The 27,862-nt window shown below is 54.8% G+C and overlaps 1 protein-coding gene across 7 annotated transcripts in view; it reads right to left on the bottom strand.

The window, feature by feature from the left end:
- FAM178B (family with sequence similarity 178 member B) overlaps positions 1 to 27,862 on the bottom strand; it is a 117,067-nt gene that overhangs the window by 16,290 nt on the left and 72,915 nt on the right. For 2 of the 7 annotated variants that reach the window (XM_034659027.1, XM_034659028.1), the window contains 5 exons: positions 25,798 to 25,912; positions 19,946 to 20,039; positions 19,417 to 19,593; positions 18,992 to 19,089; positions 5,537 to 5,624 (listed from right to left, as the gene is read on the bottom strand). In XM_034659027.1, coding sequence (XP_034514918.1) covers positions 5,537 to 5,624; positions 18,992 to 19,089; positions 19,417 to 19,593; positions 19,946 to 20,039; positions 25,798 to 25,912 — 572 coding nt within the window. Of the gene's footprint in view, positions 1 to 55; positions 3,572 to 5,536; positions 5,625 to 5,918; positions 5,941 to 8,963; positions 9,127 to 9,252; positions 9,273 to 14,836; positions 15,042 to 18,991; positions 19,090 to 19,416; positions 19,594 to 19,945; positions 20,040 to 25,797; positions 25,913 to 27,862 lie in introns of those variants that run through there. The other 5 variants (XM_034659029.1, XM_034659031.1, XM_034659030.1 and 2 more) reach the window with 5 other exon arrangements.

The raw sequence follows: 27,862 nt of genomic DNA, 5'->3' as shown, positions 1-27,862 counted from the left end.
TCCCTGCTCTAGCCCAGCCTTGCCCAGAACACCTGGCTTCCTCTCCCTGACTCACCCGCAGACACCTGCTCGGCATCTCAGCCGGCCACAGGCTTAGACAGCCCACAAGAGCAGCTGGGCTGAGGGCTAGGAGACAGGCCTAGGGCCTCGGCTCCTGGAAGGGGGCCAGGGCTTCCCGGCCCCGTGTCTGATCCCTTAGGAAGGGAGACGAGAAGGCAGGGAGAGAGAGAGAAGGTTCTCGGCGAGGAGAGGCACCATCTGGAGCTTCACCAAAACCAGAGCTGTGCTGTCTTGCTCAGGCCTTGCGAGGCTGGGGATGGCTTCCAAAACGGCCCTGCCTGCTTGGGGATCACAGCTGTGCAAGCACAGGGGCCTGGCTCTGCAGCCCACGCCCCCAGAAGCCGTCCTCAGGCAGGCAGCCTCGCCCCAGCCAGACCCTCCCTGCTACGGGAGCCCTGGGCGGGGCTGGGCAGGGGAGTACACAACAGCAGCTTGGCGGCTGCTAGCTCCCCTGTTTTTCCTCTGCAGGAAAACTGCTTCACCCTGCTCAGCACAGCAAGCTGCCGCCTTCTGATTGCTTACTCTCCTTTGTTTCCAGTTCTGGCAGCCACACCCCTCTCCGGGATAAGGGCTTATTTGGACGGTGCATCCCAGCAGGGAGGGCCAGGGCCTAACATCGCACCTCCCCACCTCACCCCCACCGCTGGGAGTTGTCTCTGCAAACACTCAGCCCATTAGGACAGACACCTCCAGGCAAGAGGCAAATGATCACCCGAGAAGGCAGGCCTCCACTGGTCTCCTCTGCCTGGCGTGCAGGAGGAGGCAGGTGGGTTCCGCCGGGCCACTGGCCACACGACCGGTCACTCCTGTGCTCACACCCCAGTGGTGCTTCTATCTGTCTGGTGGAGAAGGCCAGGACCTTAAGTGTCTGTGAGGCTCAGGCAGCCCTGCTGTGCCCTGGAGCCTGCACTGTGACCCGGCCTTCTGACCAGGCACGCGCAGCTGCCCCCGTCTGCCTTCCAGCCCCAGAGCCCCCCCCCCGCACTGGCCCTGCTGCCCACGCCACCCATGCCACCCACACCTGCCAATCCCCTCGCCCCGAACAACTTTTGTGTCCACCACATTCACCACCTCCTAATTCTTTTTGTAATTTCCTTGTTTATCATGTTTCTTACCTCTCTCCCCTCCCTCACTAGAACGTAAGGCCCACGAGGGCAGTTTTGTTCCCTGCAGTGTCCCCTGGGTTAAGCACGGCCCTGGGCACATGGTATAAGTTTCATAGGCCTTCATTCCATGAATGAATGAAAGGCAAGTCAGGACTGCAGCCAGCCTCTCCCTAGCAGATGCTGACCCCTGTCCTCCTGCATTTTGGCCATTTAAAGCCCACGTCTTCCCAACTCCAAACTGGAAGACGTGGCTTGACAAAAGAGTTTTGCTGTGTTGCAAGGGGTGGCCTGGGATAAGCAGCACACTCCCGGCTAGTCTCCAAACCCGTTCCACCTGTGTCTTGCCGATCTCGGTAAAGGGCTTTTCTCCATCTGGCCAGCTGCATAGGTCCTGGAGCCCTCCTCATCTTCCTCTCACATCTCCTGCCCCGCTGGCTATACTTGGGAAAACATCTAGAGTCGGACCACTTCTCACCACCTAGGCCGCTAGCTCCCCAGGCCAAACCACCATCATCTCTTATCAGGATTATTGCAGTCGCCTAAGCTCAACATGGCAGCCAGAGTAATTAAAAAATATTTTATAAATTAGATTCTGTTTCTCTTATCAAAACCTTCCAACGGCTCCCCACTTTGGCGTGAAAATCAAAGCCCCTACCATGGTCCGGAGACGCTGGCAGATTGAATCCCCACTTACCTGTCTGACCTCAAATTCTACTACTCCATCCTTGGTCCTCTGCTCCAGCCACAGTGGCTTCTGTTTTTCCTCTAACCTAAGAGCACTCTGCCTGCCTCAGGGCCTTTGCACTTGCTGTTTCCTGTGTGGAATGCTCTTCCCCAAGAAACCTGCCTGATTTTTTTAGTTCTGTACACAAATGTCCCCATCTCCCAACATTCCCTCTCCTCTTTATCTGGCTTTATTTTCCTCCAGAGCCCTTATCGCCATCTGGTATGGCAAATATTTACTTTTTTCTTGGTGCCCTTGTCTGTCTCCCCCTAGACCGTGAGTTTCACAACATAGAGACTGGGTTCTGTTCAGGTTGTATATTCAGTGCCCTGAGCAGGGTCTGGAGCACACTGCTGCACGAAGCCAAAACCCTGTTTCTGGGATATTCCCAAGATTCCCAAGGACAATAGGAAGCAGCCTGACCCCAAGGCTCTCCTGGAAAATGCAGGTCTTGGGGGCTGCATCCTGAGCACCTACAGAAGTCCCATTCCTCAAATTCTAGTTCTTCCATCTCCTGCTCCTAGGGCCTCAGACTGCAGTCTGAGACAGAGAGCCAAGCCATCCAGGGGTCAGGGACTCCTCCTGCCCAGCAGTGCCCTGAGAGGCCTCACCCCAGAACCTCTCCTAGAGGAGTCAATTCTCAATCCTTGGACTCCTCTCCATAGCCGATCAATTGATAAGGTTAATCAAGCATTTGCACATCAATGAAGGAAATAGAAGCCACAGCCCTTGTCCTCCTATCTGCCACTTAGGAATAAACCTCAAGGGACCAGCAGGGCACCTTCAGCATGAAGTGGCAGGTGTCCTCTGGCCTGTCACCACAATGCGAGCCGAGGAAGGGGCTGGAGAAGTGGACGTGGCATGTTGCAGTGGTCAAGGGCAAGGACCCTGCGGTTAAAACTAGCTCCACGGCTTTCCCGCTGTATGACCCTGAGAAGTTTCCTAACTGTACCTGCCTCAGTCTCCCCATCTGTGAAAAATGGCTGATGGTAACCGTCCTTACTGCCGGGGGCTGCTATGAGAGGTACGCTCTGAGCACAGCGCCTGGGACATGGCCCGGCTATGCAGAGTGTTAGCTACCAACATTTCCGTTGGGATGTGATGATGGAAAGGAAGGAGGTCAGGGCACAGAGCTGTGTGCAGAGAGAGTGGGGCTGGCCCTCGAGGAGGGCTGGGAAGTACAGGTGTTGTGCTCAGGCGGCATGGAGGAGCTGGGAAAGGGGGTGTTGCGGGATTTGACGTGGGCGACTGTGGGGCCAAGGTGGTGGCCCTTTGAAGGCAACGATCCGTCTGACAGGCCAGACTGGAAAGGGGAGTGCCCACAGCCCGGAGACCTGGGAGGCACCGTGCAGCAGCCCCAGGCCTGCAGGGGAGATGGGGGAAACACGCAGGCAGGGCCGCAGGCAGGCCCCAGCTGGTCCCTCTCCCTGAGCGGCCGGGAGGCCAGTGCAGCTGTGCACAGCCCGCACCGGCCGCCCGTAGGCTCTCCCCTCTGCAACGCAAGCGCTGACTCAGCCTCCTCGACCTGGCTCAGGACACCTTCTCTGGAAGCCACTTCACTGCCTTTGGGCAGAGTTAGTCACCGCGCCCTCAGCCCACCTGGCTCACGCCCTATCTTCGGAGGTTGGTTCCGGCGCCGAGGCCGGCGAGGGGCCCAGCACACAGGCAGTGCTGAGCTAGGGTCTCCTGGATAGGTGGACATGCGGGGGGCCGGCGGGTGACTGGTACGGTTGGAGAGCCCTGGAGCTGGGCGGGGCTGGGTGCTCCCAGGCCCCGATGCTTGAGCCACTCTTTGGTCACTGCCAAACGCGGCAGGTGGGTGGCCACCCCCACCCTCCACCCACAGTGGTCGGTCCTGCCTTTCCTGATCTGGATGCTCCGGCCTTTCCCCTTTGCTGTGATGCTGTGCTCTGTTCTTCTTGGGGCTCACAGACCCCGCCCCCCATCTGCCCTCCAGAGCCCTCTGGCTCCGGGAGGTCTTGTCTGCCTACCGAATCTCTGCGGCACCCACTCCTAACCGCTTGGCACCCCCGAGGCACTGTGTGGTCTCTCCTCCTTCACAGAGACACTCTGTCATCAGGCTTTCACCTGTGTGAAGAGACCCCAGTGTGGGCCACTCCCTCCCTCACCCCTCCCTAGGTCTCGGGGGAAAGGGAACCTCCGCTTGCAACACTCCAGGGGCTCAGCCTCAGGCTCGTTCACTCCATAAGTACACGCGGAGTCCCCGTGTGTGCCAGGAACTGTGCTAGGTGCCAACGGGCAGAAAGGATTTGGTCCTGCCCTCAAGGAGCTGCTGGGGTGTGTGTGTGTGTGTGTGTGTGTGTGTGTGTGTGTGTGTGTGTGTGAACACAGACCCTGACCAAATAAATAAGAAAATATTAGGAGGGAAACATAAGTCCTTTAAAACAGGGTGAGGTGCCAGGGGACTTTGGTTTGGGTGGTTAGGAAAGGCCTCAGAGGGGAGGTGACGTTTCAGCAGGAACTAGCATGACAGGAAGCCCCGGCCAGGGTAAGTCCTCAGGAGAAAGTATTTACAGCAAAGAGGGCAGCCGGGGCAAAAGCCAGGCCGAGCCCACTCGGAAAAGCCAACACAACCAGTCAGCTTTCTGAGCTCCCGCCCTGCAATCCCGGCATTGCAGACTCAGCGATACTGCCCAGCCTGCCCCGGGATGTGCTGGAATGTTCTCTCAGCACTTTGGGCAAGGGGTTACGCATGTTTCCCGAGTACATCCCTTCGAACAGAGGCACTCAGCCCTTCACAGGGACTGCCTTGTGTCTCTCGTGTTGCCGAGCTGGAGGGCTCGGCTGTACCCAGCAACTATTCTGGGATCCCAGGGGGCTTCTGGGGGGTAAGGGTGAGGCCATGCTCCACCCCTCTGCCACCCGTCTTTGGGCTGGCTGGGACCCATGCTGCCCCCAGGGCCCTGAGCTGCGGAGGCTGTGGTCAGAGCTTTCTGGAGAGAAGGGGAATGGGGAAAGGAAACAGAGCTCTGCTTTTCTTGCTGCCCCAAGAATGCCTAACACTGGAAAAGGAGAGGAGGCACTGGGAGTGAGTAGTTTTAACTGTATAGTGTTTGTTTTCACTTTCACTGTGTTTTTCCCACCTATAAAAAGTAATATAAGCGGGGGCCGGGGAAGGAGAGAGAATGGGAATTAGCGTTTAATCGGTATGGAGTTTTTATTTGGGAGGATGAGAAAGTTCTGGAGGTGGGTGGTGGTGATGGCTGCACAGCATTGTGAATGTGCTCAGAGCCACTGAATGGTACGCTTCGAAATGGTTGAACTCTACACTTAACATTGTCATGATGGTGTAAAAAAAACAAAAACCAAAAACCAAAATGTTAAAACGGTAAATGTAATGTCATGCATATTTTACCACAACTGAAAAAAAAAAAAAACCAAGTACCATATGCCCCCCAGCTCACTGATCTAGCCTCAGTGCCTGGCACACAGTAGGCATACAGAAGAGTAATTGCGGAACGCAAGGATATGAATGAAAAGTTCACACTCGACTTGGCTCTCCTGGCCCGAGGCTCCCAACCTTCGGGAAAAGCCGCAGGAGCAGGCAGGCCTCAGGGGGAGCCCTCTGCTCACCCACGGGCTTCCTGGGCCCAGGGGATGCTGCCCGGCTGAGGCCAAGACTCACCTGGGCCTTCTCTTGCCAGAGAGGGAGTGTCTCTTGCTGGTCCAGCATCTGGGCAATGACCACGAGGCTGAGCTGGCTTCGAAGTTGCCTGTGAGGGAAGGAGAGAGAGGGCTGAGGGCTGGGACGCTCTGAGAGCCGGTGGGCTGGAAGTGCACGTGGCAGCAGGGTGCGCTCCAAGCTGCCAGCATGGGAGAGGCGTGCTGTCTGGAGTACTTTGCCCCGCTCCTCTGGTTTATAGTATTTATCATTGATTTTAGAAGCAATAAAACATGATGGCAGAGTTAAAAAATAAGCGAAAGGAAAATAAAATCATTGGTAATTTCAGAGGCTGGCTCAGCAGTGTTTTTCTTCTTAGTTGGTCTTTCTGAGTATCTGTACTTACCTGTGGACACAGAGATAAGGAACGTTCAACTGCTTTTGCACAGACCTTTGCCTTTTCTGTGCTTTGCAGCATTAGAGTCTTTCAGCCCACGTAGGGTAGTGGAAAGTGGGGCTTGGTTTTTGTTCACCCGGCATCAACTTTCCTTTGGAGAAGCTGCTCGCTCAGGCCTGGCCCATGAGAGTCTGAGTGATGGAGCCGCTTAGAGGTGCCCTGGTTGGAATTATCAGCAGAGTGAGTGCCTTCCCAGCAGGGCCACTGATCTGGCAGGAGCTGATCCTACACGTGCTGGTGACCACCCTGCCTCCTCGTGGGAGAGCTTGGAGGATGAAGCAAGCAGAGACAGAGAACAGGGCCAGAGCTCTGACAACACCCAGAGCCTGCTGTGCCTGAAGCCCCAGACCCTGGACCTTTCAGTAGGTCAGTTGGTCATGTGGGCCAATAAAGTGCCTTTGGCTTCAGTCAGTTTGGGCTGGGCTTCTGAGTTTAGCATTAACTAGTCTTAACCGATTCACTGATTCACTCGTAGGGCTAGTATCTCTTCCCTTAGGGACTGAAGACCTCTGATGGGCATTTCAGACGCTAGACTGAGGACCAAAGTGAGCATAAAGAGAAGAGAGGAGGGGAGTGGAGACCAGAGCATGAGCCTAGGGTGGCAGTGTCTGAGGAGGCTGGAGGGGGTGACGGGAAGAGGGGTTGAGGGCCCCTCCTCTGCCCACGCTCCCTGCCACAGCTCATCTCCACCAAGAGGGTTGCATCTCTCTTGCACCTCCATACACTGTGGCTCCCCCCTTGGGCAGCAGACATCAGCCCCTGGCACAGACCGTGATGTGGCCATAGTCACTAGTTTCTGTCTGCATCAGAAATCAGAGCTACCATCAGAGGAAGCAAAAGAGAGGTCCGGAAGCTAGAGGAAACATAAGGAACGTGAAGGAAGACGCTTGGGCTGGAAAGAGCTCCTTAGAGGAGAAATGCCCTCAGGTCACAGCACTGCTGGAGGGACCCCCACAGCCACCCTCACCCATACCACTGGAATGACACCACAAGAACTGAAGGACCGGACATCGGGAATGGTCTGCCACAGGCCACCCCAGGAAATGCTAAGCAAGGACTTTGGGGAGGCAGGATCCAGCCTGGCCACTTCCGGGCTTGGTGGTCCAGTCTCCACTGCAACTTCCCCAGGGCGAGGCCTGCTGCCGTCCAGGTCTCACGTGATGGAGGGAAGTGGGGTAGGAATGGGGAACTGGAGTAGCCACTGGGGTAGGAATGTCTCCTCCAAGTTCCTGTGAGGCGGGGTGGGCTGGTACCGCAACCAGGGGCCTTGCTGATTTTCTTAGCATTTCGTCAAGACAGAGGGATCAACAAAGCAACAAGCTCTTGATTAAAAAGAGAAAAAAAGCAGCAGCAGACGGTACCACCATCCATCAGAAAGGAGAACATGGAAAAGGGGGAAATGCACAGTGCTGGTGAGGGTGTGGGCCCACAGAGAGGCTCACGCACAGCAGGTGGGGGTTTGAATTGTACACCCACTTTGAGAAACTGCTTCGCAAGATCAACTACAGATGAACGTGTGCTCACTCCATGACCTAGCAGTCCTACGCCTAGGTACCGATGCGCGCGCGCACACATGGGGGAAGTGCACGTTGAACACACCATGAGAACGCATATCCAGATTGGGCTCCATCTATACGACTCAGTCCTACTCAATGACAGTGAGCTGAAACGATATCCAAAGGCCCCGAGGATCTTCACAGTGTCATGCGAAAGAAGCCACGTACAAAAGAATACACGTGCATGATTCAATTTCTGTAAAGTACAAAAGTGGCCAAATGGCAGCTTTTGGAAGCCTGCTGGGGGGACTGGGGGGGGGACCGGCAGGTTCTGCTCATGTTGCAATTCTTGCTCTGAGTGTTGGTCTCACACGTGTTCCACTTGACGCAATCCACTGAGCTATGCGCCGATGGTCTGTGTTCTCTTCTGTTTGTATGTTGCAGTTCGGTAAAACTATTACTTCAAGAAGAAATTCAGGTGGAGGGGGAGACAGGATTGCTAGACTTAGCCAGTAAAAATACAGGATGCCCAGTTAAATTAGAATTTCTTATTGAAAAACAAAGAGTCGTTTTCTTAGCATACATTCCCCCCTGCAATGTTTCTATTTTATCTGGCAACCCAGGGAGGGGCCAGCCATCCCTGGTCTATTCTTGATCAGGAACACCTGACATGAACCAGCACGGGGCCCTCCCGGGCCCTGTCTCCCTTTAGCCTTGACCCCTGTCCGGGGAGCACCTCAGTGTCCCCACCTGACCTTCTAAGACCTGCAGAGAGGCAGCCTCTTTTAGCCCCATGGGATAGAAAACAGGAGTCCCGCAGCATTCCCCACACCAGACTCTGTGAGCGCAGCCAGACCCTCGCCCCTCACCCAGAGCCCCACCCTCCGTTTTCTCCCGGAGCCCTGGCCACACCACACACCCCCACACACCCCGCATGGCTTCCATCTCATTGGCAGGCAGGACCTGCTCTCCAGCTGTTCCCCGGGAGCCCCAGCAGCAGCTGGCCCAGGAACACAGTGGGAGGTAAATGGCCCCTCTGTGCTGCCGCTCCAAAGCTAACTTGTAGCCAGAGTCAGAAGTCCTGCATCTGGGCTTCATTAATCCAAAACCCAGGCCTGTGTGGGAGCTCCTTTACCCTGCAGAGGGCGGGGAGGGGCCAACCTGGGGGTGGGGGTGCTGGCAGGCCAGCGGAGCAGAGCCGGGTGGTTCCAGAAGGGAAGGAGCAGGCTGGGTGGGTCAGGACAGGCTGCTGTCCAGAAAAGAAGAAAAGCACCAGAAGAAGGACCGGGTGAATGGATGAAAAGGAACCCACATCTGAGGGTGGCATGCTCCCCCTGGCTGTCCCTGCCTGCCTACTGCCTTTCATTCTGACAGCCACCTCCCCCCTGCCTTTTAAACAGTCTCCTGTGCTCTCTGGGACATGGGGACAGGGGACAGGACAGCTTTTTAATTTTAGACTGAGACCCTACACTACGGAGGAGAAAACGCACAGACTCACCCCAAATAACACCCAAACTGTGCAGGGGGCAAGCAAAGGGGCCCGTGGGCACAGCCGAGGTCGGCCAGGGGCTCTTCCTCTCCTAGAAGCTGCCTGACCCCACCCGGCAAGGCCTCCCCGGAACTCAAACCAGACGGACAAAGGAGGACGCAGAAGGCACTGGAGCCATCCCAGCCACTGTCATATAAGGAAACAAGCTCCAGCTCTCCGTGCTCACCCTAGGCCAGGCCTCTGCCTCAGCCCCCCCTCCCCCCCCACGGGCCTCTGTAAGATCAGGACACTGGATTACCGCTTAGAGGAGCCTTAAAGCACTGCGAAATCTGGAAATGACTTTTCCAAATCCACAGCAGAGCTGGGAAGGGGAATGCAGGCACTCTGCTTCCCAGCCTCCAGCCTTCCCTCCAGCTCCTGCAAGGGGCAGCCCAGGCAGGCGCCAGGCCCCCTGCACGAACTCGGGGGGAAGGCAGAGGCACTAACCAGGGAGGGCGCTAGGATGTCCGGACAACGACCCTGGTCGGCGCAGCCCCCTCTGGTGCCCCTCGCCTTCACTTGTTCGGAGGGGAACCGGGCCCTGCCAAGGCTGGACTACCCTAAAAGGCCATCAGGCATCTGGCCAAAGGCGTGAGCTGCCTTTTCCATGTCTCTAGGGCAGTCCAGGAAGCAACAACTGGGGCCTGTTCCGCTGTGGAAATGCTGCCCAACCCCCTGCCTCAGGGCATCTGAGGGACCGTCCACGCTGCCTCTCGGGCATCACGGCCACCCCTCCCGCCACTGCCTCCCCCCACCCCGCCCCCAGTCCTTCACTTGGAGCCTACCCTGAACGACAGCATATCCTACCCAGGCAGGAAGAACCAGGGCCTGGCTCAGAGCTCAGGGCAACCTCCTTGGGAGTCGGCCCCGTCATCAGCACACATACTGGGACCCTTGTGAGGGGGGGCTTGCTCCGTGCAGCCACAGATCCTTACAGGGACCACCGCACGGCAACATGAAGGATCCATGCGCAAGAGCTCACGTCTATGTGGATGACTCCCACAAAGTGTTGACGCTATGCCGAGGGAGCCGGACCCCAGAGAGAACAAACACTGAGCAGGATCCCGTTTATGCACAGGTTCAAAACCAGGCAGAACGAAGCGATGGGATGGAAGTCAGGGAAGTGGTTTTCTTTGTAGAGGGAATGCCTGGGAGGGGCTCGAGGGGGCTTCTGGGGAGCGGGTGATGGTCTGCCCTATGATGTAGCGGTCGTTACACAGACGGTCCCTTTTTCAAAGTGCACCGACGTGTCCTTTCCTGCATGGATATCATATAAATAAAAAGGTTACTAGTACTTGGTAAATAAAGTTCATATGAACAATTACAACCCAGCTCCCATCCTCTTTATCCTCCTACTTCCCTTTCTTTTTTTCTGGCATTCCGATGAAATCCGTAGAACTTCAGGCTTAGAACACATCTTAAAAGTCACCTGATCTAGGCGGCGCCTGACTGGCTCAGTTGGTAGAGCATGTGATTCTTGATTTCAGGGTTCTTTTTTTTTTTTTTTTAAAGATTTTATTTATTTGACAGAGACAGACACAGCCAGCAAGAGAGGAAACACAGGCAGGGGGAGTGGGAGAGGAAGAAGCAGGCTCACAGCGGAGGAGCCTGATGTGGGGCTCGATCCCATAACACCGGGATCACACCCTGAGCCGAAGGCAGACGCTTAACCGCTGTGCCACCCAGGAGCCCCTGATTTCAGCGCTCTAAGTCATGAGTTCAAGTCCCATGCTGGGCGTAGAGCTTACTTAAAAAAAAAAAAATGTCACGCCATCTAATACCCGCATATTTGTCCATTTAATTAGGCCCTCCATGGACCTGAGGGAGGTGGCCGTTATTTCCCACAACTATCTCTTCTCTATGTATGCCACGTCCATACTCTTCTCTCTTTGAGAACGTTTTGCCGCTGTGGGTTGGGTCCTCTGAAGGCCCTGGGGGTTGTCAGCACTCTCGTCAGGGAGGTGCTCGGATCTGGCCCTGACGCTCCTCTTCCTGGCTGCCCCGCCATGCCAGGCAGATCGCAGACTGGGCCCAAAGTCTTTCTCACACGTCCTGCTGTCAAATCCCATTTCCCAGATCCTGTTGTGAACTGTGCAGCTGGGTCTCTCTTTTCCTCTCAGACTGTCAGTATGGTTTGTGCAGATCTTCGGGGATCTTTCATTCCCTGTCAGTTGTATTCAGGTCATATGTGAGTCTGACTATTGTTCCATTAATGGCCTCATCTGAGACACTGGGTCTGCCCTGACCAACCTGTCAGTGAAGAGAAGACTCTGGGGGCCCCGGGGGCCTGCCCTCCAGGAGGACTCTGCCGGCCAGCAGCACCTTGTGACGAGGAGCCCGGCTACTTCGCATCAGTCGCTCAGCCCACATTTCTCATGTTGTCCTCAGGATAGACGGTAGTCTCTACCCAGCGCCTTACAGAAACCCAGACGGTCCTCTCCAGAGTACTATTCTGGTTGGCCTGTCAAACATAAATGAGGCTAGTCGGGTATGATTTATTCTCAGGAATCCTAGAAAGCAGAGCTTCCTTTTCTATGTGCTCACAAACCGTCCCTGGGGAATGATGTGGGGGCGCCTCAAGCCCGCCATGGTCCTTCTGCACCCTCCCTCCCCACCTCTGGAGGTCTCCGTGGACTCAGGGGACCCCCTCTGCTCCTCTCCCAGGACTGAGGGGGACGGGGTGGGGGGGACGTCCTTGTACCACAGGGGACTTAAACCCATTCCGCACAGCTGGATGCTGCCACACTGTCTCTCCCCGTGCTGTCTAAGGCTTCAAGTCCCTTTGAGGATTTGTGGAGTCCAGATGAAAAATTATGCTCCTCGACAAAGCGAAGAGAAGCAAAATAGGAATTACGTAGTGTTGCTCTCTCTTCATCAGTGTCAATATTTCACTGCCAGCCCAAAACAACATTCCTTGCTTCAAAAACAACTTTGCAGAAGCCCCTCCTATGGGCCTCAGTTTTCCCCACGGGTGCTAACACCAGTCCTTGCTGTTTGTCCATCTGCCTTGTTTTTGCGTCCTACTTTCCATCTTCCGTATCTTTTAAAATCCGAGATAGTGCTCGAGCTCTGGGTGCAGCCCCTGGCAGCCTTTAGATACTTCCTTCTTTCTCCTTAGCGGGTTCATTTGCAATCCACATTCAAAGTGTTACTGCACCCCCTGCCTGAGCCGTCTCTCTGTTTGGAGTTGGCTCCTATAAAACCAGCTCTAGGCTCTTTGAGATCTGCCTTCCAGAAGCAACTGCTCCGTGAGCAGGTGCACGAGTCCCTCCTCCATGCCAGGCTCCAAGGGCCCAGAGAGCGAAGTCACAGCTCCTCCCTCAAGAGGCCCACAGTCCAGGGGGTTAGCCAAAGGTGCTGACAACCAGGGTCCTGTGTCAGGAGGTCTCTCGGGAGAGTTGCCTTGGTCCGAGCCCAGTCTTGAGGGCGAAGAAGTATTGACCAAGCAAAGAGGAGGAGAGGGAAAAGGGAAGATGGTGAAAGGTTCCAAGACAAATCCTGAGCTGGGGTGGCTACCTGCCGGGGACACTAGGAAGGGTGATAAGGTAGGATTGGGAAAGAAGGCACAGACGCCTAGTATGCCACTGTTTGAAATTCATCCGGAGGACAGAAGCCCGAGGGACTTTAAAGAAGCAAAGGAGTGACTTGGCCGGCTGCGCATCTGAAGGGAGGTGACGCTGGTGGACAGTGTAGGCGTGCGTCAGACGGGGGATAGCCTGGAAGGAGGTAGCAATCCAGGGGCTCTGCGGTAAGAGCTGGAACTGTGCGAGGATGATGGGAGAGGTGGCTATTGTTGGGGAGAAGCTCGAGGGGACACGAGGTGACCCCCGACTCTCAGGCTTTAGGTGGTGGGCAGGTGCTGATACCATCATGGGGCCATAGAAGACAGAAGGTGGTCCTCCCCAGAAGGTGGTGACTTCTGATCCACACATGCTAAACCTGAAATACTTGTCCACGCAGATCTGGCGCTTAGCAGAGAAGTCCGGCCACAGGTGTTGATGCGGGAGCCCCTGGCACGTAGCCGTGGATGTGGATGTGGACGAGACGGGGTCTCAGGTCGAGTTCCCCAGGAGGTGGACTTTGAAGCGGAGGTGAGTATGCAGGGAGAAGGGGAGACGGGTGCTCTTGGGATGACCCCCTGTAGGGACGAAGGAAGCAGGTCTGGCCCAAAGGGGAAAGCCAGGTTGGAACGCAGTCGCAGCAAAGCCCTCGGCTGACCCCGCAAGGACCTCTGGGGCTGGCAAGGTCCTTCAGAGACATTCCGGATCGAGGCAGAGGGGCAGGCCTTCGTGCCCCCAGCACTGGGCTGCTCCCATAAAAGGCACCTAATCTCAGGTAAGGTAACCGTGTTCAGCAAAGGCAGTTCCTGGGGTGGGCTGGCAGGGCGACGCTCAGCAGCTGGGGCGGGGCCACCAGAGTCCTGAAGCGGGGTCAAATGGACAGAGCGCCGCAGTGCCCAGCCTGGAAAGCTCCCCCAGAGTGTGCAGAGTGACCAGAGGAGAGAGACTGGGGCAGAACCCCCAGGCACACTGAGGCTTGAGGAGCAGCCGCGAGCTTAATTCCTTGGAGGAAGGAACTGGATGATGGCGACGGAGAAGGATGGGCCAAAGAAGGAGAGGGGAGTCGGGAGAATGATCTTGTGAAGCCAAGAAGAAAACGATAAGCTTATTCCTGAGGAAGGGCCACTTAGGTCAGTGGTGGTAAGGCGGTTTGGCCAGAGCGCCACATGAGGTGCGTCCCCTCTACTCCTGGCTCTTTAGGTCACTCCTGTCACCCTTATGTGTGCACCCACTCGTAAAGGTGAGCCAGACCCTCTTCGGCCACAGCCCCTCACCCTCCTGGCTTCATCGGACCCACTTTTTCTCTACTGCCTTCTCGGCTCCAGCATGGCCCCTCGACCCTTAGACGTGATCTTCATCTTGCCTCTGTTCCTCCAGATTTTGAGACCTACTAAAATTTTGAGGTTTTTGGACTGTAGCTGCCTCTTTCTAGAATATTCTGACCCTGCCCACCCCCAGAGCCTGAGAAATGTCTGTTTCCTCAGGTGAGAACTCCCTCTGACACTCTGAACTCTGAAGAATCCACCATGTGTCCAGGGTGGGCAGGGTTCAGAATGCCTGTTTCAGGTGAATGGAGCAAGCGAGAGCAGGGGAAGGGAAACTGAGAGGTGTAGTAGGAGCTGGAGGAGGGGGGTGGCGGCCAAACTGCTGTTCTAAGGTAGGAGACACACGAGCACATGTATTTGCTGAGGAAGAGCCAGTAGTGAGCAAAAAGTGAAAGGTATAGGAATAAGGGAACGACTGCAGAAGGCCTGGAAGCGGCAGGACTGTTGCGGTCCTGAGTATGGGAGGTGAGGTCAGGAGAAAAGCAAGGAGGTGAGTTGTGGGTCCCCTAGGTGTGTGGGTGGCTGGCAGTCAGACAGTAGAGAAAGAAGGGACAGTGCTGTTTGCTGGAGTAGAAATTCAGCACCAGGAAGCCTGATGACGTCTGGAATCTGCTGAGGGCCCAAGGAGGCCGGCCGGCCGTTCAGAGTGAGTGGGTCCTGGCCGGCCAGAAGGGACCAGGGGCCCACGGAGGGACAGGCCACATGTGGTGGCACACAGGAAGGGAGTGGTGGTGGAGGAAGGAGCCAGGACAGGAAGGCAGCAGGGGCAGATGGGCTGGGAGAGAATGAACTGGTCTAGGGCCTGCACAGAGCTGGGGGTGGGCGGGGTGGGCATAAGACCCCACTATGGTGCAGCCCTTGGCCCTGCCCGGTGGGGAGCGAGCAGCCCTGCCCCCAGCAGCATGGACCACGAAGGAAAACAAGGACTTGGGGAAAGCTTTGGGGCGCCTGCACGTACCATGGCTCTCATCCCCAGTGTGCAAAGACCTGGAGCCTCTGAAGGCCAGCTCCTCCCAGGGCTCGTGCGCTTGGACTTGGGCAGCCCGCTGCTCCTTGCTGGTCAGAATCAGGCGGATCCGGCAGCCTGCTCAAGCCGGTTCCATCTTCCCCTCTACGTTGGAGGCCGCAGTGAAACAGCATGCGCGATATTTAATAAACATTCGCGAGTGGTGAAGGAAGCGAGTCCTGGAGTCTGCGCACAACAGCTTTCAGGGGAGTGAGAGCCGCCCTCGGCCTCTGTAGAAGCTGGAGGGCCGAGTCCCCCCTGTTCCCTGCCCCAGCTCCCTGAAGCTCCCAGAGAGGGGCCAGGGTCCCAAGACAGACTCTCCTCCAAGGGAAAATCTTCCCATTGGCCCCATTTCAAATGGTTTGCTCTAAGTATCTACTTTCATTTCTCATGGTTGAGCTCAACTGTGCCTTAAATTTACAGTGCACCCCCGAAGTCTTGGTCAACAAGGTCGGGGGCGGGGGGGGGTGTGTGCCTCACACAAATGTTGGTGGAAGTTCTCGCTTTGTGCTTAACCAGTCAGTAGACTAAGAATGTGACAGAATGCACAACAGTACACCCTCCTTCCTGGGGTCAGTCTGGGCACTGAGCCCAGTGGGGCAGCCCCCAGCAAGCTCCTCCAACACGGCCACCACGGGGAGCATGGGGCGGGGGGGCGGGGGGTGGCTGGCTGAAGACCACAGTGAATTCAGTGAGGCTGTAAAGACGAATTAGAAGCTCTTTCGGATCCAATTCAGAATGAATGCCAAAACATACCCTGAAGTGAAAAGAAGGGCAGAGAGAGCATACACAGAAGCCCAGATGAGAAATGGAGGCAGGCTAGGTGGCTGGCAGGGGTAGGGGCACACTTTCAAATAGGTGTTCCCTGGGGCCTTTTGAATTTTGTTCTATTTGAATGCTTTATCTATTTAGAAAAGTAACCTAAAATTTCTAAGTAAACAAATAGATAATACCCATCCCTCTTTCTTCGCAAAGCTGGTGGCAAGAATTACCACTCTAGTTGATGTGTCTGTTTGAAAGTGAGGTGAGGGAGCCCCTGGGTGGCTCTGTCGGTGGCCTGCCTTCAGCTTGGGTCATGATCTCGGGGTCCTGGGATCGGGGCCTGCTTCAGGCTCCTTGCTCAGCAGTGGGTCTGCTTCTCTCTCTCCCTCTCCTGTGATCTCTCTCCCTCTTGCTCTCTCTCAGATAAATAAATAAAATCTTAAAAAAAAAACCAAAAAACCGAGGCGAGGCTGTTCTATTATATTCACTCCCGGCATTTAAGGAACACTTAGCAAGAGCTCTGGAGTTACAAAGACACCCTGTAAAAGACATGGATCCCTGAAATCAGTTTGACTCAATTAACAGAAGAATGACATCATACATCTAGGATACGATGAAGATAGTCTCAAATCTGCTGGGAAAGGTGGATTATGAAGAGGAAAAAAAAAGTTGGTGTTGGCCCCACTGGCTCTTCAGAGGTGGAAAAAATCAAGTTAGATCCCTGTCTCTTATCTTTGAAGAATAGATTCCAGATGGGATTAAGAACCAATAGTAACAAAGTTAATGTAAGTACTGAGAGAAATAGAACATAATATTTTTGTGATCTTGGGGTGGGGAAGGCTTTTCTTTTTAAGATAGATTCAATTAGAATCAACTCTCTATACTATCCACATAACTTTTCTGTAAAGTAAATCTATTCTAAAATAAAATTTCAAAAGACCCAAAACCTTAGTTCGCCGAGAGATATCATGCACAAAGGTTTAAAAAGGATGATGTGCAAAAAAAAAAAAAAAAAGGGACGATGTATAGACTTAGAAGAAAATACAGCACTGAAACAGACTAATAAGCAATTATCGATACATTAATAAGATTAATTGCCCCATAGAAAATGGGCAAGAAGCATCAAGATATAATTTACAATAAGAGAAACACAAAAGGCCAATAAGCATATGAAAAGATTCTCAATTTCACTGGCAGTCAGAGAAATAAAAATCAGAACCATGGGATCACATTTTTCACTTACCAGATTGACTAAAACTTAAAAACAAAACTGAGAATACACAGTGGAGAAACAGACATTTTCACGCCCATTGGCGGTACTATTAATTGATACAGCTTTTTTTGGAGGCCAAATTTTAAATGTACATACCTTAGGACTTCAATTTCACTTCAGAGTTTATTCTATAGAAATATTCGCATTGATGTGCAAAGCTTGTACCCCGGATGAATACCCAGGATAGGGAACTGGTTGTGTGTGCACGAGGGAACACTACACACCATGAAAATGAATGCAGTTCATCATACACATACATATACGTATGCACACGTACACACACGTGTATATATACATGAAAGTGAGACAGACAGGGGTGCCTGGCTGGGTCCCTCCGTAGAGCATGCAACTCTTAATCTTAGGGTCGTGAGTTCAAGCCCCACGTTAGGCATGGAGCCTACTTTAAAACAAAAAAGAAAGAAAGAAAAGAAAGTAAGAAAAGTAAGTACCAGTAATGTGGCCTGTTGGGAGCAAACGGGAAATTGAGGCTGGACAACATGGGCCCTGGAGGCATCTGGACCTGGTGTGCAAGGTAAGGCAGAGACACGATAATCCCATGTATCCACGGAGCGGACAGACTTTGAGGGAGGAGGAGACAGAATGCCATGGCCACCATCCATCCAGGTGAGAGACAGGACATGAAAGCAGGAGCAGGTGGGACAGAGGTGGCTGAGACCCAGACAGGTACCTGTTTTCACGGAGCTAAGATGGACAGGCAGCCACAAGCAAAGATTTGGGATTTGAAAGTCAGAATGGACAGGATTTAGGATGAACAGGCAAAATGGGCTGGGGTTGGGAGAGACCTCTAAGACTACAATTTCTGGCTCTGAGACACAGTGGACTAGCTGTTTGGGGCTGAGCAGGGAGCCTGGAGGCAGAGGTCAGCCTTCATCCTCTTCAGTCATATGGGAAGAAGTCCCATGAGACGTCTGGGCTTAGTGCAGATGGCGCCCACTGAGGCACTGCTTTAGTGTTCACACTTAAAGGCCTCGGACAGAGCTTCTAGAAGCCCAGTTCTTTCAAATACAGAGCAACAACTTTCCTTTCAGGACTGTGGAGAAGCCTTCTCTCTTTATTCACAGACAAGAGCCTGAACTCTCCGTGTCAGGACTGAAGCTGAGCTCAGGGTGACTGTGCCCAGGTGGGCCCTGGGATACGGGTCTGAATGGAATGCCAAGCCTGCTTCCAGAAGCCGCCTCTGGGGAGGGAGATGCCGGGGAATGGCCCCAGTGGAGGGTTACTGTGGACGTGCCTGTGAAGGCTGGGGGGTCTTCCTGAAGGGCCCCAAGACAGGTCTGGTTGGAAGGGTGGGGAGGGCCATCGTTCCGGTGTTAGGAGAGGAGAGATGAGGAATGCTCTGCTCCAGGAAGGGCAAGGAATCCCTATGGCTGTGGCCTAAAGTGGGGGAAGGAAGGAGGAGAGGAGAGACTGGGTGGGGCCCGTCCAGTGAATGGGCCTCATCTCCCTGTGGGTGGAGTTTGTTCACCTCCTTCATTCATTTGAAAAGAATTAACAGAGTGCCAACAGCGTGTCAGGCACTGTTCTGGATCCTGGGGGATATGGGAGTGACTCCACTAAGGAACCTGCTCTCCTGGAGGGAACATGGAGGAGAGGCACCATAAATAAGGAACAAACAGTAAGATAATTTCTGGCAGAAAGCCATGCTGTGCAGAAAATAAAGCAGGGTGATGAGAGTTGGGGAGAGGGGTAGGGGAGGAGTAGGGGACATAATGCAGCTGAGGTCTGAGTGACACGAAGGAACCCTCTACCAAGGACTGGGAAGCAGCAGGCAGGGGGTAGGAGGAGGGGGCGGTGCTGCAGTTAGAAGCTAATTGTATAAGGCAATTGTTTTGCTAATAAGACCATGTTAAGAAAATTAGGCTTTTTTTCCTTTCGTAATGAACTCATTAGTGAGTTGTATTTTTAGTTCTTTCTCCTGGGTTTTAGAGATTGGGCAGGAGGGGGAGGTTTGTTGGGACTGATGGGGAGGATTCTGGATCCCCACACCCCACCATGTCTCAGGGGAAGGGATGAGTATCAGAGGGAGGAGGCAGAGGTGGAGGGGCACCCACCTGCTCCGCGAGGTCACGTCCAAGAAGAACTGCACGAGTGCCAGCAGGTTGTGGTGGTGATCTGACACCTTGCTCAGGGTGCGGCACAGCTGCTGGAGCTGTGGGGACGGCAGGCGGCAGGGTGGGCTGCGGGGTGGGCTGCGGGAGGGCCCGCCTTCCACCCTGACCTCCCCACCAGCCTGCTTACGGGTGCGGGTGCGGGTGCGGGGGAGGGGGAAGCCAGTGAGGTGGGGGGGCAGTCATGAAGTCCAGGGACTGGTGGGAACGTTCCCTGGCATCCTGGTGACCTCCAAGCCTGCTCTTCCCACTGAGTGCACTCGAGGTGCAACTTCAGTCCCTAGTGATGAGGCCGTGTGAGGAGGCTCAGGACCTTGAAGCGGAGGCTAGGGCTTGGGCTTGGGCTTTGGCTTGGGGGCTCATGGTACCTTCCCTGGCCACTCGCGGATGTTCTCAAGGAGCAGGAGCAGAAGCTGCTGAAGATCGGTCTTGGGCAGCAGGCGGAGCCCTGCGTCTAGGCCAGCTCGGCACAGCAGCTCGATCAGGTTCAAGAGCTCCCCGTCGGTGTAGGCCGCTGGCTGGGCTAGGGCACACAGTGCCAGGAACTGGAGGGAGGAGAGAGTGCTAGGGGCGGGAGGGCCTCCCCGGGGATGGGGCAGGCAGGAGGGGATGGCACCATGAGCCTCCCGTGGCCGTGGCCGTGGCCGTGGCCGTGGCCGTGGCTGGGCTGGGCAGCGGCTGAGAAAAACAAGCGGCAAGGCCCAGAGTCAAGCCCCCCACGGGGTGCTCGGGTGGCAGGCCCGCTCGTGGGGACCATGAGCTTTCTGCAGCATCAGTCCTGGCAGCTGGCGTGGTGCCTGCAGCGGCGCCGAGCACACTGTGGGTGCTCCGTGGTACCTACCACGTGCACCTGCCGAGCAGGTCAGCATGGTGAGCAGAAGTGGGTGTCGGACTCACCTTACAGATGTAGTTCAGGCTACTGTCCAAGGCCGTCTCTGGGGGGCTGTCCTGCTGCTGACTCCAGCTCAGGCTGAGGTCGTTTTCAAGCACTCTAAGACACAAACAAAGGGAAGGGCACGAGAGGAGGTGGGCGCAAGGGGAGAACTGAGGCAGAGAGGGGCCCTGCCGTCGCTCAAGAGCAGAGAGCCCGGGGATGGGCCATTCAGCCTGGGACACTCATGCTGGCCATCTACGGCTGCATGACAAGTCACCCCAACATACAGAGGCTTAAAAACAACAAATATTTATTATGTCATGCAGTTTCTGAGAGTCAGGAATCCAGGAGCAGCTTAGCGGGGTCGCTCTGGCTCAGGGTTTCTTGGGAGGTTGCCTCCAAAATTTTGGGGGCAGGGCTGCTGTCATTGCAGCCCAGAATGGGCTGGAGGAACTGCTTCCAAGCTCACTCGTGTGCCCACCAGCAGACCTCCAGGTCCCTACCATGGGGGGCTCACCACAGGCTTCCTCAACCCCACAGCCAGCTTCCCCCAAAGCGAGCGATCTGAGAGAGGGGGAAAATGCCAGAGACTGAAGCCATAGCCTTTATAACCTGGTCTTGGGAACGACATCCCATCACTCCTCCTGATCTCTACAGTCCACACAGGCCATCCAGACTCCGCGTGGGAGTGAGAGCCACACAAGGGGAAGAACGCCAGGAGGTGGGGATCCCTGGGGGCTGGCTCCCAACTGCTACCATTCCAGCCAGGCCTCAGGCTTTACTTTCTGGGACTCGAAGGCCAGAAAATCATATTCCATTGCCCCAAAAGGGTCTTTCTCAAGAAAGTTCTTTGTCCATACAGGGATGGTGACTCTTTGATGCACTGAAAAGTGCACCACGTGGTATTAGCTTACGTGGGGGCTAGTTTCCAAAGTCAGCAGGTAATATGGGGAAGTTCAGAGTAAAAATGATCTTTGAGAACCCCTGCCAAGGTCTCACACTAACATGCTGCCTAGCAATTAGCCTAGCATGGCCAGTTTTCCCCAGTGCAAAACGAATCTGGTTGAGGCCAGATGAAGTTAGAGTGTAGAGTCGTATTAAAACAATAACCTCCTTAAAGACTAGAGCCGTACTCAGGGTGGCAAGATCCTTCCTGTGAGAGGGGCACCAGCGGACAGCAGAGCTGCCCCACCCTTGCAAAAACTTTCCAGACGCATGCTCACTGGATAGAGCACAGAGCAGGATGGGTCTCACTAAACGATTCTCTCTCTGGTCAAATGCACACTGTTGATTGTTGGATACTGTTGGTGTGAGCTTATGACAGGGCTCCCTGTGCTGTCTTGTCCTCTTCTCCACTCTTACCAGCTGGTTTGGAGTTTCTGAGAACAGTGGGCTCTCCACAAATGGAGGCGTGGAGGACAGCAACACCACTGACCATAGCAGCCTCCAGGGTGGCCGCCTGACCGCTGACAAAGGGGGAGCACTCCATTCCTGTGTGCTCCAGGGAAGTCTCTGCTCTTCTTTACTTGGCACTGGTGCTGCTTCTCGGAGGGGGAGAAGGGCACCCGGGGAATCGGGGAAATCGGTGCCCGCACACCGACGGCAGGGGAGGGAGAGGGGGTGAGGGGGTGAGGAATGGACTCTGGCCGTTCTTCCGGAGTTCAGCATTTATTAGGGCCAGGGAGTGGGTGAGGCTGTGTGCACACTTGGGCACCTGCTGGGCCCGGGTCCGTGCAGGTGGGGCATTCTGGTCTGCTCCAGCCTGTGAGCAGGTGTGGGGGCCAGAAGCACGAGTGGGAATACTTTCAGACTTCCCCAAGGGTGGGGGCAGGCCCAGAACGGACTGTGCCTCCGCTGAAGAGGAATGGGCTTGCAGATGGTTTGGTGCTGCCAGAGGCAGCAGGAGTGTGGAAAACGTGAGCTGGGGAGGCAAGTGTGTCTGTGACAAGCGGAGAGGGCTGACAGCCTCCCGGCGTGTGATCCAGCGTTTCCCTGGACCGCCTCTCCCTGGGAACAGCAAGCAATAGAGCAAGGTCCTCTATCCCCCACCTTTCTGAGGCTCTGAGAAACCACTTGATTGAACCGTCTGCATCTGTGCCCGCTATTCTGGGATGTGGCATCCACTGATGCCCAGGCCTCCATCCCCATGCTCCAAGCAGGAGGCCACGGAGCACAGGCATTCACAGCCTAGCAACCCCGCTCCCCTCCTGGACTCAGCAGGTTAAAAGCGAGGTGACGTCCCACCACTGGACTCCATGAACAAAGCGCTTCACCTGTCCCACCCCTGCCGCTCAGCCCCGACCCTCTGCTGGCTGGGTTAGGGCTCAGCCTGTGGCCAGCACCCTGGAGCTGGAGTTTGGGTTACGACGACACTGTTCTACACTCACAAGTAATCTTAAGAGGGGCATGTCACTGACTTCTAGTCTAGTTTCTAGATTTGTTTTCCCTAAGGGTTGAAAGCCATACCAAAGTTACTGTCTGTCCAGTATGCTGACATTCTCAGCAGGAGGATGGTAAGAAGTGTATGTGCGTGGCCACCTCGGGAGCGGGGAGCCATCCTCAAGGTGCCCAGGGGTCCGGGCCCCACCATGCAGGCTACGAGGGGGGTACTGTCCCCTAGGCTTGTACTGCTGAACTAGACTGGACCTGTCCAGGCTCCATGAGCCGAGGTCAATGAAGTGAAGGGGAATCGATGCTGAGCTAATGGGCAGGGAGAAGTACATTTTACCCGCGTCGAATTACACTGTCCTGAGATGGCCAGGGACCAGCCTCCCCCACACTGGACAGGATACCCTTTCAATGGATTAACTGTCATTTAGTTACCCCTTGGCCTCTGCATCAGGCTGCCCTTTCAGAGAACCGAGTGGATGAAGGTTTCCGGCACCAGGCTATGGCAGTTTGGCGGCCAGTCCTGTGTATCTGACTGGGACTTTCAGCTGGGCTTTGTAACCTGGGAGCAGCCTTGGAAGACCAGCCGTCAGTGACCAAGGACCTTCCTGCCTTCTGAGGTGAGATTGGGGCCCGTGATGGAGAGTGTCTGCGTTGCCATGTGGCATAAGCCCCCTCAAGCTCTTGCTTCTGCTTCCTGGTTGGTGTTCACGCTCTGGTCCCTCTTCCGCCCTTGTGCCCCCGCAGATACTACTGGTTCCTCCCTCCCCAGCCTCGTCACTGGGCAGAGGGCTGCTGTGTTTGCAACAAGGTGGACATCGCACGGTCCAGCGGCAGAAGGGCTGCAGCTTTCTGAAAGGAGATCTTGAGGCATTCGATGAGATGGTGATGGGTTTCAGGGAAATCTGAGATTAGGAACAAATGGTGAAAGAAGGACCAGTCTCTCTCATAGAAACTAAAAAGACAGTCCAGTTGTGGGGTCATGTGCAGAGACATCTCAACCCCTCATTTCCAACCTTGGCCAATATGAGGGCTCTGTGGGTGCCCTGGAGGAGCCCCAGGGCATCTTTTCTGTTGGAGAGCGCTAGACTGGGACATCCCTGGAAGTCAACAGAGCAGTGGGTGACATGGAGCCAGCTGGCATGGGATGAACTTGAGCTTGGTCAGGAACAGGACAAGGAAGACAGTTATGAGAAGGCACCCCGCCCTGACGTTCCTCCTGTGGTCCATGTGTCTATGAAGGATGCCATACCCCTGGTGGAGAGATGCCAGCATCCTCACAGTGCTTCCAGAATAGTCTAGAAGAGCTCTCTTCCAACCCTATAACTCCTGGAGCCTCCCCGCCTGCAGCAGCCCGCCAGCAGCCCGGGGAACCCACCCAAACATCTCTGCTACCCCACATTTCAGGGAGGTCATTGGAGGGGTCTCCAGGCTATATCTGTTTGCCTTTCAAGAAGAGGCTGTGTTCAGGCAAAAAAGCCTCCGCAGGCTAAGTGACTGGGCAGGTGGCCCCAGCCTGTTCTTAGAGGGCCACAAGAAGAAAATCAGCCCTGAAGCCATTGGCCAGCTCCTGTCGACCAGTTCTGAGTCCTCCATTGGCCAGCTCCTGTCGGCCAGTTCTGGCTCCTGTTGGCCAGTGGGCAAACAGTGCCAGCAGTGGGAGGCCCAAGGGAAGAGGCAGGGTGTCCAAGCAGCACGTCTGGTGATGTGACCACGCAGCTCTGACAACACTCTGGGACCCCGCGGATTTGCCTTCCTCTTACACAGGGCGAGCTGCCCGGTCAAGCTGGAAGTCTGAGTGCTGGGGTTTGTGTTCCCAAGTATTCGTGGCGGCAAATCTACACAGCCATAGTTCCAGAGAGAGGATGGGTTTGTCCTGACGCATAAGGAGCAGGAAGCCCTCAAATCCTGGGGGAAGGGAGAAGGGCGGGGGAGAAAGTGGCTCTTTGCAGAGCGCTGAGTAAATTGGGTGGTTATATGCCTCTGCCTGCAGTGGCAACTCTCACTTTCCAGGTGGACACCAAGTGCTCATCAGAACAGTAAGAAATAGCTCTTCTGAACCCCACAGGCCCCCCAGCCGCATTTGTTTTTCTAAGTGTAATTCTTCCCCCGTCTCATTCTAGAAGGCGGTGTGATTGCAGCTCTGTGTTGGGGAAGAGGCAAGTGGCTTGTTACCCCAGATGTGGAACTTGGCGGGAAGGGAGAGGGGCAGGAGCGAGGCAGGCTGGCACATGCGTGGGGTATTTATAGCAGAGCGAGTGTGGTTTGGTCTGGTTTGGTTTGGCAGACAATTACTAAACACAGTCGTGGAACAGGTTCTTAAGAAAGCTTCAGTCTTCCCTGTGTAGGAACACCTGCCTGCCCACCGCAGCGAGGGGAAGGGTCCCTGCTCCTCCTGGGGCCAAAAGATTGTCACCAGGCTGGAGGAGGGGCTGGCTCCCACAACAGCCTGTCCGGGGCTCTAAACACCCTGTTATGTCTTCTCAAAGAATTGTCAAGAAGGAGTTTGAATGTATTACAATTTGTAGAACAAGTTTATAATATGTGACACTTTTACAAGGCAGACCTAATCACTGTCCACCCAACAATAGTCACTTACGTATTGTATGGCTCTCTTCCTAGAGGGCAGGGACAATGCGTACGCAAATTAGTACCCCCCTACAACCCAGCAACCCAGCCCAGTGCACAAAGGGGGCACCCACAAAACAAAACTGGCCATTGTGGAAATTACATGCAACATTGTGCCTTGCTGGCCATGAGTTGACATTAGGTAATGGGCCAAAATTGAGGCTTGGAGGTAAACCAGAGAGACTGGGACATGTCCTGGAAGAGGAGGAGCAGTGAGGGCTCTGAGTCACCGAGGTGCAGGAACAGATGTCGGCCAAAGCAGCCAAACTCACCCGTGCCTGGTTCTTCTTTCCCCCCGAAGCTGGGAGCACGGTCATTTATCGGAACAGTCGCCATTTGTGCTGTGATGCCCATACCCACAGTACTTGTGTTGTGGTTGTTCCACAGTCCCTCCTCTGCTGCCCCATGGGGGCTAGAGCCCGAGTTTGGGAAATATTTTTTACTCCCCCCCGCAAATGCACATAATCTCATATACTAATCAGAGAAAATCTTCCCTTTTTCTAACTTATAAATCCTTACGGAGCCGAGGATGTGGACCACAAACAATAATGGGATGGACAGTTTTGTACGATGAATGGCTGTCATGTTATATTACCTTTATAGAATAGGAAATACTTGATGATTTTTTCTTCCCTCCCACCCCCACCCATAATAGGAAATACTTTAATCTTCCTTAGCATGAATACATGTTGAGAAGAATGCCTCTCTCTTTTTTGGGTAATATTTCGTTTTGTTTTTTTAACATTTTGACATAGGTGTAACTGAGATGGAAAAACCTGCCCATGTCTAATGTATACAAGCCCATGGGCTGGAGGTGAGATCCACAGTGTTGAACAAATGTGGAAGCGGAAGCACTCACCTCTCCCTGGACTGACAGGGCCCCTCCAGGCCCAGAGCCGGGCTGCGGGCTCCCAGGCTGTGAAATGCTTCCATGACTTCCTGCAGCGAGGGGCACCACCAGCGCTTGTCTCCATCTGTCAGGTCAAGGGAGGGCAGAGGGTTAGGGAGGGCAAAGGGGCACAGGTGCACTACTTCCATGGGAGAGCTGAGCGCGACAGTCCCTGGCTCAAGGAGACCCGTTTCTGCCTTTTCTGGCACCGCAGGTGTTTTCTGGGGGAATCAAGCAACCAGCTTTGGGAACCTGGTCGTTCATTCTCCTGTCTTCAAGCTCTGGCCACCTTGAAGTGCAAGGGCCCTGGGGTGATGGCGCCCTGACCAGCTCCATCAGGCAGCCATCAGGGTGCTGAGCTGCCCAGAGCTGAGCCAGATGAAGAGACCTAAACCAGAGGCCTCAGAACTGCAAGACGTGGAAGACACTAGTCTCAGCGGCCCTGGGGCCCTGGGCCCTTCGCCACTAAGGGCTGAGGCCAGCTCTGAGCCTCCTGCTGACTTGACACTGCCCTTGCAGCAACAGCTGGGTGTTCCCAGGCCCACCATTCCAGCCCAGGGCACTCCCCGCAGCCTGGGGCAGCCTGGGACGTGTCTCCACAGCCAGCGTGAGCTCCAAGTCCCATTGTCTCTTGACAGAACGGTAATCAGACCCCACCAACAATGGAGGAAAACCTTATGTACTCGGGGCTTTTCTTCTGTCAGACTACTTAAGGGCATTTTTCAGAACCAGGAAACTAGAAAAACAAAAACCACTGTGGAGGATCCTATTTCCCCAAGATGGCTGCAATCCTGTCTGCCTCCCACACGCTCTTTGCTTTGTGACCTCTCCACACCCCACCAAGAGGCGTCGTCCAGGTCTCCACGCTGTCCTTCCTCTACCGCTTCTTACTGATTGATTTACTTGTTTCTTGTCCTTGTCTCCCCATTAGAATGTAAATTCCATGAGGGCAGGGCCCGATCTGCACACCCAGCACCTGGAGGCGTGGCTGGTGTGGGGGCGGGGAAGCTGAATGAATGAATGACTGGACAGAGTCCTAAACAAACCTGACGGAGTAGTACCGCAGTAAGAGGGAAACTGCAGACCAGACGTAAGATGAGCTGGCCACGTCAGGAATGCTGACAGATGTTGACAATGACAGATGCGTCAGAACCAAGAACTCGGACACCGGGTAGCAGCGCCTTAGCAGCGCGTGCTTGACCGTTCGCCATTCTGGGGGTAAGAGTTCCCTCAGTGGATCCCCCCATGTGCTGGAACCATGCCAGGCGCCCCGGGGGGAGACCTCGACCTCAGGGAGCTCACCATCTAGGAGGTAGGGGAGCCAGGCAGGTGAATAAATACAGGGCAGTGTATTCAAAAGCAAAGCCCATGAAAAGGTGCAGAGCCTGCTCAGAGGAGGGGAAGTTCACTGGAGGCTGGGGGTGATGGTGGGGTGCGGGTGGGGGGAGGGGGTGGGGGAACATGGCACAGGTACCGGGAAAGGAAGCACACACCCAGCAAAGGGACAGAAATGACAAAGGCAGAGAAGCATGAAAGAGCATGGCATGCCCAGTGACTCAAGTCAAGAAATAGAGCATCCTCAACTTGTTGAGAAGTTCTGGCAACAGTGTGGTACGGCTGCAGAGCCAGCCGCCAGGGGAACGGTCAGCAGAGGGTCTCTGAACCCCGTCCAAGGACATCTCTTCTGCTGGCATCAGGTGTCTCTCTCGTTAGAAATGTATATGGGTCGGGGCTCACCCAACAAGTAATTAGACTCTTGGAGGAGGAAAAACTTTCTCGTTTGTTTTTTTTTCCTCTTGGGCAACTTAACAAGTAAGAGTAATGATACCCTTTGCCTGCTTCACAAACGAGCTGAGAAGAATGAAGTCTGCAAAACACAATGAGATTCCACTAGAGAGAGAGAGAGAGAACTGTTTACCAGGGCCCTTGGGGGACTGTGCACGTACGCACACGCATGTGTGAGCGGACCCATGGACTTTCCAGGGAGGGATGATGCGTGTGCAAAGAGAATCGGCCCAGGGTGAGGCCCTGGAGG

Source organism: Ailuropoda melanoleuca, chromosome 4 (assembly GCF_002007445.2).
Source record: "Ailuropoda melanoleuca isolate Jingjing chromosome 4, ASM200744v2, whole genome shotgun sequence".
Taxonomy (NCBI): domain Eukaryota; kingdom Metazoa; phylum Chordata; class Mammalia; order Carnivora; family Ursidae; genus Ailuropoda; species Ailuropoda melanoleuca.
This window is presented reverse-complemented; position numbering and strand designations above follow the sequence as displayed.